Source organism: Pyrus communis, chromosome 3 (genome assembly GCF_041283825.1).
Source record: "Pyrus communis isolate YQ-2024b chromosome 3, ASM4128382v1, whole genome shotgun sequence".
In the NCBI taxonomy this organism is placed as follows: Eukaryota; Viridiplantae; Streptophyta; class Magnoliopsida; order Rosales; family Rosaceae; genus Pyrus; species Pyrus communis.
The window spans coordinates 14,872,777-14,886,570 of record NC_142567.1 but is presented as its reverse complement, the minus strand read 5'-3'; the positions used below and the strand labels follow the sequence as shown (position 1 = coordinate 14,886,570).

The window sequence follows — 13,794 nt, the reverse complement described above, 5'->3', positions numbered from 1 at the left end:
GGAACCCTCTAACTAGTTTTTCTTCATTCTATTCCATCAATTTCGTTTGTATAATCTGTTTTGTTTCCAAGTTTCTATTTTAGTTTAATTTCGTCCAAAACCAATCCCCCATTTATTTTAAAGTGTTAGATTAGTTAGAAATACATTTATTTTGTGTTTTTACGTTTTTTTTTTTAGTCAAATCCAAGTGATTAACAATCCCTCCTAATCCCCGGTCCAGAACGATCCCTACTTATACATATACTACAATTTGACGAAAAGAGGGTTTAATTTGTGTGCGTATAAATTTCGCATCAAATTTCCAGCCGAATAGTTATTTGCAAGCACATGCAAACTTCTATTCTCGTACTTAAGCTGTTTGATTTCCTGCTTAAGACTTTCCACCTCTGCCATCAACGATTCCACTTGGCGGGACCGAGCAAGCAGGCGTTGGCCCATGTTGGACACAGAGCTCGCACACTGAACACTAAGTGCGAGGGACTCTTGAACGGCCAACTCATCGGACCGTCCTGACAGCAGCCTACTATCTTTTGGAGTGAGGAGGTTCCTAGCTACTATTGTAGCTGTTGTGGCGTCCTGCATCACGGAGTCTTCACCTGTGAGAGGACCGTTAGAAGATAAGAAAGAAGGGCGCCATACGTTACCTTGACGCGGCGCGCCCGTATCACTGCTAAGGCTCAATTCCAAGCTAAGGTTCGATGGGTTTGCCATTTTTCAAAAGTGTTCAAAGAGAGGGGCGGATGGAGTTAATTCTCAAAAGGCCGGAGTCGATTTTCAAGAATGGGAATTCTTCAGAGTGTGTTTGTTGTGGTGATCGATAGCTCTATAAAAGCCAAGGCGACGCGTCCACCGATTCAAGAAGCCGGAATTTCCGGCGTAATTTAGGCGACGCGTTCTCGGCTTTTCAGAAGACGCGTTCAACTTTGTCAAAAGATTTCTGACAAAGCTGAAAACACGTGGAGGCCATCATCGCAACTACACATCTTTAGTCGACAAGCGCAAAGTTCGGCGACGCTTTCTCTGCTTTTCAGAAGACGTGTGCAGCTTTGTCAAAAGGAGCCGCATCTGCACTACCACGTGTCGTTCAGAAAGCGAAGGGGCGTCGTTCAGAAATCGAAGGGGCGCCTGCTCAGAAATCGAAGAGGCGTATTCAAAGATCGAAGAGGCGCCACTATTTCAAAAAGCCGGATTTGCGGGATCAAAACGTTTGTCGACAAGGGTAAAAAGTACCACCACTTGATATTATCTCTATATATGTCGACCTTCGTCTTTTATGGCAGGGCAAACCTGAAGAAAATGCCCAACTCTCCCTCACCTCTGAGGGCGCACTCCCAGCAAAGCCTTTCGAAATACTCAATTCTTTCTTCTTCCCCAAAGATGATACCAGATGCCTGGAGTACATATGACCCAGGAGAAAACGGCGGATTGAAGCATGTGCTGATTCATTCACCGCTTCTTCAAAGCAAAGGTATCTCATATCATCAAGGTCAAAAGCAAAAATATCTCATATCATGCTCTTTCCCTGTCTTTTTCTTTGTTCTTGTTCTTACTTGCATGGCAAAGTAAAAGAAGCAATCAGCCGGCACTTGGAGTCAGTCTACCGATCTGGAGCCAACTGCCTGGAATCTATTCCTGATTGCTTACCTAGCGTTGCTCTCGAGTAGTCATCTTCAACGGTTGATACACTTCCAGAGAAGGGACCACTCCTGCAAAGATTGAACAAAGAAACAGATAGCAGGAGGAAGCTCAGACCTTCGGGGGAGACACTAAAGGGAATCCTGCTGCCCAGTTCAAGAGTAACACAAAGGAAAATCAATGATGGGCGGAAACCAGTTCAAGAGTAAGCCTGTGGAATCACCAAGATCATGCCTCAATACAATCACCAAGGAGAAGAGGGAATTTACACTCCATAACCAGATTTGCGTCCCTAAACTCTTCTCTTTGTTAATTACATTCTGCCATGTTTAGTATGTTTAGTTGCTTTTTGTGTGTTTACTTATGTTTTGTGTGAACCATATGCTTAAAACATTGAGGACAATGTTTGATTTAAGTATGGGGGGGTAACTAAGTATATTTAATGCAAATTCGTGGGATTTTATCACCCATAACTTCAAATGTTGTTCCTTGCTGTTTTAAGGTGTTTTTAAGTTGTTTTAGAGTGTTTTAGTGTGTTTTGTTTTATAATTCGAAAATCCCATAAAAATTTGAAAAATTGTTTTGAAAAACCCAAAAAGAGTTGTTTTAAGAGTCGTTTTTGTGTGTTTGTGTCTTAGGGTACCTTCCAACACAATGATAAGGATTTGGTTTATAATTGCATGACGGTTAGAAAGAGTTATAAACATAGAGAAAAGTTTGATTTACTCTTGGTATATGCTTGGTTATGGTTATAATGTATGACTTCACATGCAATCATAAAAGAAAAAAATTCGTTTTTGTAACATGCTTGAAGGAAGGAACTCAAACAAACGCTACAACCCTGAGAGACTTGAGCCTATAACGTTCTTTGGAGAGTATAATCTGTGATTTCTTGTTTTCTAAAGTCGTTGCATAATCTCATTATTCTTTGCTTGGTTACTACTTAGAAGGCGTTTCATCATATAGTTCCAAATGCTAGAACTCATGCCCATTTCATTCAAAGCATGTTATTGATTTGCATAACACATATTCAAGAAGAAGTTGTGTAGTGACCACCACCATAGCCAAATAGCCTTACTTCCCATACTTCGTATATGTTGTAAGTTTTAACCCCGTTGAGCCTCGTTTTGCCTTTATTCCTTGTTTACCCACATCACCCCTTACCTAGCTTAGAGTAGGACTTTCCTATACCCTTGTTCTTAAAGTTTAGTGAGCATGACTGAAATGAATTCCTTTTGAGTTACATTATGCAAGAAAATGAGTGTGGGGGAGTAAAAGTTTGTTCTTACGTTTATATGTATGTTTTGAGATTCAAAAGAAAAAGAAGAAAAGAAAAAAAAAAAAAAAAAAAAAAAAAAAAAAAAAAAGGAGTGAAAATAAGTAAGAATGAACTCACGAGCGTTGATGGTTGAAGAAAGGGTCCAAAAAGTTGAATATGGCCCTAAGTTTTGTGTGATTTTCCCTTGGGTGTTCAAAGTTGACTTCTGCGTTCTTAAGGGAATTCTAAGTGCCTAATTCAATACTTTGCTCACTATTGCTTTAAGAATGTTTGTTTATCCTTCACCTTTTATTGTTAGCCAATACCCTAGCCCCGTTACTACCCTTTGACTTCTATATTGAGTGTTATGTATTTCAATTGTGGAGTTTGAACTTGGTATGAGCTTATGGTGTCACTGGTTCTCGCGTCTAAGTAGTAGCATTCCATTCATGAGATCATATCTAAACATGCTTATTAACTCCAGAAAATGCTTTCCTTATTATAACATATGTGAGTGTTCGTCTACATGTTTACATCAATCTTCTCACATATACCTAGTATAGGGTGTGTAGTCAGAAAATCTGTGTGAAAAACGAGAGTACATCTAGTAAGAAATTGAGGGAATTCTCTAAAGGCATGTTACTACATTTGAAATGTGTTTTAATAGCTTAATTGTGAACTAGTATGTGGTGACTATGATTAAGAATGTACTTAAGTGTAAAGATAGCTCAAATCTGTGAGAATAATGATTTTTAACTTGTCATGTGCATTGGAAGTCCCTGATACGATTGTTGGAAGGTGTAGGTTGTGTTTTGTTCTTTTTGTTTTGTTTTTCTGTTTTGCTCGAGGACTAGCAAAAGCTAAGTGTGGGGGTATTTGATAGGAGCATATTTATGCGACTTAAATGGCTTGTTCTCGTACATTTACGTTATGTTTCTTTAGTTATTTTAGTACTTTAAGCTATTTTCGTGTGTTTGTAGGTCCAAAGGGCTAAAGGAGCAAAAAGATGCATTTTGGAGACTTTTGGAGCACTTTTGGGCTAAGGACGGATAGCTTATGCTTGAAGCCAAAGTGTTGGACGAAATTGAAGACCTAATTGGAGCCAAAGTGTTGGAACCTTGTTCTCTTTAGTTTTAGGACATTTAAACCTTTCCTAATCCCAATCATGCCATGCATAACACACATCCATTCTAACACATTGTCATTGCACATGCATTTCCTTCATTAGTTAACCCACATGCACTTATCACTTATCATCACCACTTAACCACTTATCATATCATAACCACATATCATATCACTTATCACTTATCACTTAACATAACATCCACCTACTTCACCTACAACATCCACCTACTTCACCTACAACATCCACCCACTTCACCTACAACATCCACCCACTTCACCTACAACATCCACCTACTTCACCTACAAATGACATAGCCATATGTTCCCTCCACTACTCCTATAAATACCCTTGCATTCATTCATTCATGGACATCTCATTTCATACACAACACATTACAAACACATTCTCCCTTCCCTAGCCGTGAGCTTCCCATCTCTCCCCTTATAATCCAAACACCATTTTTCCATTCCCCTTCCACTTCTCCACCACTCCTCTTCCATTCCACACTTCCATCCCCCAAACCAATTATCCCTAGACCTTATGCTACAATAAAGAGGAAGAGAAGAGAGCCTAAACGTTCATACAATTCAAGTTTGAGTTGTTGGAATGTTTAGGCGTTTCTTTGATTTCAATGTTTAATTTCAATTCTCTTTGTTTTGTATGAGGAACTAAACCCCCCTTTAGCTAGGGGTGATTCGAAATATATGTTTATGCTTGCATTTTGATTTGATTACTTCTAATTACGTTTCATAAGTTGTGAATTCAATTTGTTTAACTGTTTTATTGATAACCTATTTATGTATGTTTATTGAGAGTGCACACTTAATTTTCATGCATGAATTTGACGCTAGAATATAAGTGAATTTCACCTAATCGTTATGAACTTATATTCACAAGTAGTGGAGGTTGCTTATAAACAATCGCGTTAAACGAATTCTTGGCATAAGTTTCATGCAATCATAGTAACGAATGCCTCGTCAACACTTATAGTTTTCAAAGAACTTAATGATTCTTGCTTGTATCTCTATTATGCAATTCATGTAGGGAACTTGTGAGGAATGCTTTGGGTTGTCGTATGCAATCATCCAATTCATTAACTTAAGGAAAACTTGACGGTTAATTTAAGCGGACCTAATTAACTTGGAGTGTTGAGAATTAATGATTTATTGAAATGCAATTGGAAATCGTTTTATTATGCAAGTATAACATGTATGGAGATGAACCCCTTAGCTAGCATTCATCCATTCAATTCCATCACATTCATAATTACATTCTGTCTAGTTTATTAACTTGTTTCGTTATTTCAATTTTCGTAAAACCTAAACCCCCCTTTACTTTCTTGTTCTTTAATGCTTAGAATCTGTTTAGTTTATGTTTTAAAGTATTTTTGAATTCTTTGAGTCTAGTTTAGTGTTTTATATTGTGTTTTTATGTTTTTGAGTCAAATCCAAGTGATTAACAATCCCTCCTAATCCCCGGTCCAGAACGATCCCTACTTGCACCTATACTACAATTGATAAAAAGAGGGTTTAATTTGTGTGCGTATAAATCTCGCACCAAATTTTGTGGAATGGAGTGAGGAGTGATGGAAATGGAAAGATGGTTGGTGTTTGGATTAGTAGGGAGGGGGGACTCACGGCTAAGGAAAGAATGGAAGTGTTTGAGGGGTGTTGTGTTGTGAATGAGATGTTTTGAATGATGGGAATGCAAGGGTATTTATAGGAGGAGTGGAGATGTATATGGCTATTTGTTTAAGGTGTTTGTGTGGAGGAATGATGGAGAATTGCATGTGGAATGGCTGCAATGATGAAGAATGAAAGCTGGAAAATAAAAGGGAAAGCTGGAAATCTGAAAGGGACACTCTGCATTGTGGTCCTTTCGGCATACGGCGACAATTTAGAAGTAAGATTTGCCAATTGAGCTTGAATGCTAGCAAAATCCATATCTTACTTCTCTAGTACCTAAAAAGAAAGAGAACTAAATCAAAAATCAAAAGTAACAACAAACAAAGAAAACAACACTAAGTTAGAAACTAAAACGAAAACAACTAAACCAAAAAAAAAAAAAAAAGAACTAAGGGATTAGCAAAGTTGCTAATCCCCGGCAACGGCGCCAAAATTTGATGCGAAATTTATACGCACACAAATTAAACCCTCTTTTCGTCAAATTGTAGTATATGTATAAGTAGGGATCGTTCTGGACCGGGGATTAGGAGGGATTGTTAATCACTTGGATTTGACTAAAAAAAAAAACGTAAAAACACAAAATAAATGTATTTCTAACTAATCTAACACTTTAAAATAAATGGGGGATTGGTTTTGGACGAAATTAAACTAAAATAGAAACTTGGAAACAAAACAGATTATACAAACGAAATTGATGGAATAGAATGAAGAAAAACTAGTTAGAGGGTTCCTTATCCACACATGAACATAAGCATATAATTTGACTCCCAGTTATGACTTCAACAAACGATGAATGACAATGCTCCAAGTTAATTAGGTCCGCTTAAATTAACCTTCAGATTTCCCTAGATTCATTGGATTGAATGGGATACGCATTACAACCAAATTATTCCTAATCAAAGTCTCTCACATGGAATACGCATGATAGAGACATTCAACAAAGATCATTAAGTTCAACGGAAATCATAAACATTGACTAGGCATTCATAACTATGGAATACGCATGTTAATCCAGCCTAGGGTTTACTAAACACAATCGTGACTAGCGATTTTTACTACTCATGAATATAAGTTCATAACGATTAGGTGAAATTCCCTTATATCCTAGCATCAAGTCTTAGGCATGCAAATTAAGTGTCGACCCTCAACCCACATACATAAACAAGTTCTTAATCAAAACAGAAAAGTAACCCACATCTAAAGTTCATGAATTCATAACTGGAGTAAATCAAATCATAACCAACATATGTCCATGGCTTCAAATTCGCCTCTAACTAAAAAGAAATTAGTTTCACATGTTTAACATAATTGAATAACAAGTTAAATTAAACATGAAAACAGAAACAAGAAAAGAAAGAACAAATGGATGGAAAGTTAGCTACGGGGTTCATCTCCACATATGTTATACTTGCATAATAAAACGATTTCCAATTGCATTTCAACAAATCATTAATTCTCAACGCCCCGGGTCAATTAGGTCCGCTTAAATTAACCGTCAAGTTTTCCTTAAGTTAATGAATTGGATGGGTTAGCGCAACGCAATTCACAACATTCTCCAAAAGTCCTTTACGTGAAAAGCACAATAAAGATACAATCAAAGATCATTAAGCATCATGAAAACTTTAAGTGTTGACGAGGCATTCGTTACTATGGACTACGCATGAAACTTATGCCAAGAATTTATTTAACGCGATTGTTTATAAGCAACCTCCACTACTTGTGAATATAAGTTCGTAACTATTAGGTGAAACTCACTTATATTCTAGCGTCATATTGATGCATGAAAATTAAGCGCGCATTCTTAATAAACATTCATAAATAAGTTATCAATCAAACGGTTAAACAAATTGAACCACAACTTATGAAACGCAATTAGAATTAATCAAATCAAAATGCAAGCATAAACATATATTTCGAATCACCCCCTAGCTAAAGGGGGTTTAGTTTATTATAACTTTGAAATCAAAGAAATACCTAAACATTCCAACAACTCAAACTTGAATTGTATGAACGTTTAGGCACTCTTCTCTTCCATTCCTCATACGTACAAACAAAGAGAATTGAATTTAAACATTGAAATCAAAGAAACACCTAAACATTCCAACAACTCAAACTTGAATTGTATGAACGTTTAGGCACTCTTCTCTTCCTCGTTGTTGTAGCACAAGGTCTAAGGATAGTTTGATGGTGTGAATGGTTTGGGGAGTGGTGTTTGGATTAATAGGGAAATGGAAAAATGGTGTTTGGATTACAAGGGAACTCACGGCAAAGAGAAGGAATGGAAGTGTTTGTGGTGTGTTGTGTATGAAATGAGATGTTTTGAATGATGGGAATGCAAGGGTATTTATAGGAGGAGTGGAGATGTATATGGCTATTTGTTTAAGGTGTTTGTGTGGAGGAATGATGGAGAATTGCATGTGGAATGGCTGCAATGATGAAGAATGAAAGCTGGAAAATAAAAGGGAAAGCTGGAAATCTGAAAATGCAAATGGGAATCCTGAAATGCAAAGGTGGCCACGGTTTTGAGTGTGTTTTGTGTTGGAAATGCATGTGAATGCATGTGAATGTTGTTTGTGTGAAGTGTGTGTGGGTTAAAGAGTGAATGGTGGTGTAATGATGAAGTGTGATGGCTGAAAATGTCAAGGGAAATGCATGTGATTGCATGGCAAAGAATTTCAGGATGCATGTGTGTTGAATGATTTCTTGGTGAGGGATGTGGAGTGGTTGAATGTGGTGCAATGATAATGTTTTGTGGCTGAATTGGTGGTGGAATTATGATGGGAGTGCATATGATTAAAGAGTGGGAGTGCATGTGGGTGAATGTGAAGGGAATGCATGTGTTGAATTGGTGGTTGAATGATGAAAGAATAAGTGAATGATTATGATAAGTGATAAGTGAATGATTATGATAAGTGTATGATATGTTAAGTGATAAATGAATGATATGTTAAGTGATAAATGAATGATATGTGGTGAGTGATAAGTGAATGGAAGTGATAAGTGATAAGTGAATGGAAGTGATAAGTGATAAGTGTATGATATGTTGAGTGATAAGATAAGTGGTTATTGATATGTAGATGAATGAATGATATGATAAGTAATAAATATATGATATGTGGTGATGATAAGATAAGTGTATGATATGATAAGTGGTGAATGAAGGAGTGGAATGTTGGAATGTTATGCACGACTAAGGATATAGGAAAGGTTTAAATATCCTAAAACTAAAAGGAACAAGGTTCCAACACTTTGGTCTTCAATTAGGTTTTTAATTTCGTCCAACACTTTGGCTCCAAGCATAAGCTATCCATCCTTAGCCCAAAAGTGCTCCAAACGTCTCCAAAATGCATCTTTTTGCTCCTTTAGCCCTTTTGGCCTACAAACACACGAAAATAGCTTAAAGTACTAAAATAACTAAAGAAACATAACGTAAATGCACGAGAACAAGCCATTTAAGTCGCATGAATATGCTCCTATCAGTTGCCGGGGATTAGCAACTTTGCTAATCCCTTGGATTGTTTTATTTTCGTTTGTTTTATTTTATTCCAGACTCTTCATCTTGTTTTGTTTCTTGTTTAGGTACTAGTTTAGGACTCGGAGTTCTCATCCGATTCGTGAACATATCTTGGACTTTGACGACGATTTCGAGCGAGAGTTGAGACGAAAGAGAAAGAACCCAGAACCTAGCGAATCAAGTGAAAGTTCCAAGTCCATTTCTGAATTTGAAGAAGAGGAACCCACGGCAAGAGTGGGTGAAGTAGACATGGCAGCGGACAACCGAACAATCAAGGAGCTTTCCGCTTCGGGATTGGCCAATGCCGCACCCTTGTGCATCCAATACCCAAGGGCGGCTCAAGACAAGACTGCCGAGTTCGAATTGAAGTCAAGCCTATTACATCACATTCCGAAGTACCATGGGCTATCCATGGAAGATCCGAACAAGCATTTGAAGGAGTTTGAAGTCGTTTGCTCAAGCATGACTCCGGTGAACGTAGATGAGAGCATCTTGAAGATGAAGGCCTTTCCCTTTTCTCTCCAAGAGAAAGCGAAAGATTGGTTGTACGAATTGGCTCCCGGAACTGTCACATCATGGGAGAGCATGAAACGGGCTTTCTTGGAGAAGTTTTTCCCAACTTCTCGAGTCATCCTCCTACGAAAAAGGATAAGTGGAATTCAACAAGATGAAGGTGAATCCTTTCCTACTTATTATGAACGTTTTAAATCTCTGGTTGCTTCATGTCCACAGCATCAAATGAAGGAGGAACTACTTCTACAATACTTTTACGAGGGACTTCTACCTATTGAACGTCAAATGCTAGATGCCTCAGCGGGTGGAGCCTTGGTGGACAAGACCCCCACGGCTGCAAAGACCTTGATTGCTAATCGAGCATTGAATGCTCAACAATACGAAGGCGTTGGACAGAGGAGTACCCCACGGCAACACCAAGTCAATGAGGTAAGTACCATAACCGAACTTCAAAATCAAATGGCTAACCTTACTACGTTGCTTTCTCAGGTGGTGGAAGGTCCAAAAGTCAAAACCGTAGCTTCTTGTGGCGTATGCTCCATGCAAGGACACCCTACGGACAAATGCCCACAATTGATCGAGAATGGAGGGTGGGAGACACTCAATGCCGTGGGATATGGCAACCAATACCAAACACGTGGTGATCCGTTTTCTAATACTTACAATCCCGGTTGGCGTGATCATCCGAATTTCAAATGGCGAGACCCCCAACAAGGTCAACAACAAAGCGGATTTAGGCAACAACCCCCGGGTTTCTATCAAAAGCCGTTGGCACCACCACAAGCCCAAGCACAACCTGCCCAAAGCAATGTAGGTAATTCAAGTGATAATGATAAGATTTTTCAATTACTCACTACTTTGACGCAGGAAGTCCAAACTCAAAACAAAGAGAGACAAATCCAAGACAAGAGGGTGGACAACTTGGAGAAGCAAGTGGGACAGATTGCCGAGTTCATGGGGCAATTTCGTGAGCAAGGAAGGTTGCCTAGCTCAACGGTGGTCAATCCGAAAGGTGGATTCGAATCTGCAAAAGCTATGCATTTGCGAAGTGGAAAGCAAGTCGGATCTGACCTCAACCCATCCAAATCACGTTCCAACGAGGAGGATGAGTTGAGAATTGAAGAGGAGGAGCAAAGGCCACTCACGGCCAAGGTGGAACCAAATGTGCCGCAAGTTCCAAGTGATCCCAAGTCGTCCAATTCATCCAATAAAGGTAAGAACGTGTCAAGTTCGGTTCCTACTAATGATTTTCCTGCGAATGTTCCTTTTCCTAGTAGGTTTAAGCAAACAAAGAAAGAAGAAGCGGAAAAGGACATTTTGGAGACGTTTCGGAAAGTTCAAGTTAATATCCCCCTATTGGATGCAATCAAGCAAGTCCCGAGGTACGCCAAGTTCTTGAAGGAACTTTGCACCAATAGGAGGAGGATTTCGACCAAGGAGGTGGTCAAAGTAGGTGAAAACGTCTCAGCCATCTTACAACGCAAGCTGCCCCCAAAATGCAAAGATCCGGGTAGTTTTACAATTCCGTGTGTTATTGGTAATTCTAGGTTTGAATCTGCCATGTTAGACCTAGGTGCATCTATAAATGTCATGCCATATTCAATTTATGCATCTATGAACCTAGGAGCGTTAAAAAACGATGGTGTGATCATACAATTAGCCGATAGATCTAATGCCTATCCAAAGGGAGTTTTGGAAGATGTGTTAGTGCAGGTTAATCATTTGATCTTCCCGGCGGACTTCTACGTACTTGAGATGGATGAATCGGACCATGCCCCTTCGTTGCCCATCCTCCTCGGAAGGCCATTCATGAAAACTGCTCGTACGAAGATTGACGTATATAATGGCACTTTGACCATGGAATTTGATGGGGAAGTTATTAATTTCAATCTTTCTGATTCTATGAAGTACCCTAGTGAGAATCATTCATGTTTTGCTATTGATATAATTAACTCTTTGGCGCAGGACTATTTAGACAATTTGAAGGATGATGCACTTGAATTGGTCATTGCACAAGGAAGGAACATGCAAAACATAGAAACAACCACCAAGGAACCCCACGGCATGCATGAGGAATCCTTGGCCGTGCCCCCTAATGAGGATATTATTGAGATGGTGGCTGCCCTTGAGTCATTGCCATTACAATCGGGTAAGTATTCGGACCCTATTTTAAGTTCAGTTTCGGCTAATAAAATGCTTCCCTCAGTTGTGCAGCCACCTACACTTGAACTTAAGCCGTTGCCTAGTCATTTGAAGTACGTTTTCTTGGGCGAGGATGACACGTTGCCCGTCATTATTTCATCCTCACTCACGGCACAAGAAGAGAGCAAATTGGTACGAGTGCTTAAGGAGTACAAAACAGCAATTGGATGGACCTTGGCCGACATCAAGGGAATTAGCCCTACTACATGCATGCATCGCATACTTCTAGAGGAGGGGTCCAAAACATCCAGAGAGGCTCAACGCCGTCTCAACCCTCCGATGATGGAAGTTGTGAAGAAGGAGGTAATCAAGCTTTTGGATTGTGGAGTAATCTATCCAATCTCGGATAGTAAGTGGGTCTCACCCGTGCAATGTGTTCCGAAGAAATCTGGAGTGACTGTGGTTGCAAATGCCGAGAATGAACTTGTTCCTCAACGCATTCAAACCGGTTGGAGGGTGTGCATCGATTATAGGAAGCTAAACGCCGCAACAAGGAAGGATCACTTCCCACTGCCGTTCATCGACCAAATGCTTGAGAGGTTAGCCGGTTATGCTTTCTATTGTTTTCTTGATGGTTATTCTGGTTATAATCAAATTGTCATAACACCCGAAGATCAAGAAAAAACCACTTTTACATGCCCCTTCGGTACTTTTGCATATCGTCGCATGCCTTTTGGTTTATGTAATGCACCTGCTACATTTCAACGATGCATGATGAGCATATTTTCTGATTATGTTGAGAAAATCATTGAAGTATTTATGGATGATTTTAGCGTGTTTGGTGATTCTTTTGATGGTTGCTTGCATAATCTTAGTTTAATCTTAAAACGTTGCGTTGAAACTAACCTTGTTCTTAATTGGGAGAAATGCCATTTCATGGTTAAACAAGGCATAGTTTTAGGTCATATAGTCTCTGAAAACGGTATTGAGGTTGATAAGTCGAAAATAGATCTTGTACGTCACTTACCCTCTCCAACTTCGGTTAGAGAGGTTCGTTCTTTTCTTGGCCATGCAGGATTTTATCGTAGGTTTATCAAGGATTTCTCGAAGGTTGCACAACCTCTTTGCCGTCTCCTACAAAAAGACGTGACGTTTGAATTCACCAAGGAGTGCACGGCATCATTCAACCAACTTAAGGAGTTGTTGACCACGGCACCCATCATTGTTCCACCGGATTGGAGTCTACCTTTCGAGCTCATGTGTGATGCGTCCGACTATGCTTTAGGAGCAGTTTTAGGACAAAGAAAGGACAAGAGGCCGCATGTTATCTACTACGCCTCACGAACGTTGAACGATGCCCAGTTGAACTACTCCACTACGGAAAAAGAACTTCTTGCCGTTGTCTTTGCTTTAGATAAATTTCGATCATATCTAATTGGTACTAAAGTAATTGTTTTCACTGATCATGCAGCTCTGAAGTACTTGCTCACTAAAAAGGAGGCCAAGCCACGGCTAATTCGATGGATGTTGCTACTTCAAGAGTTCGACATAGAGATTCGGGACAAGAAGGGAAGTGAAAACGTGGTGGCTGACCACCTAAGCCGAATGGTGCACAATGAAGAGGCCTTACCCATTGCCGAGACATTCCCCGATGAACAATTGCTGTCCATTAAGGTTAGTGCACCTTGGTATGCCGATATTGTTAATTTTTTGGTGTCAAAACGTATTCCAAGTGAGTTCACTAGGCACCAACGTGATAAACTTAGGCATGATGCACGATTTTATGTGTGGGATGATCCATACTTATGGAAATTTTGTCCCGATCAGATTATACGTCGTTGTGTGCATGATTCTGAATGTCATTCAATTTTGAGTTTTTGTCATACATATGCATGTGGAGGGCACTTTGGCACACAAC

General features: G+C 39.3%; 1 protein-coding gene across 1 annotated transcript in view; it reads left to right on the top strand.

Moving 5' to 3' along the window:
- Nucleotides 1-13,353, top strand: part of LOC148697996 (uncharacterized) — a 48,560-nt gene extending 35,207 nt beyond the window's left edge. Inside the window, exons 2-3 of the mRNA XM_088690353.1 lie at nucleotides 10,120-12,533; nucleotides 13,348-13,353. Coding sequence (XP_088546479.1) covers nucleotides 10,120-12,533; nucleotides 13,348-13,353 — 2,420 coding nt within the window. The remainder of the gene's footprint in view (nucleotides 1-10,119; nucleotides 12,534-13,347) is intronic.
- Nucleotides 13,354-13,794: the final 441 nt, after the last annotated feature.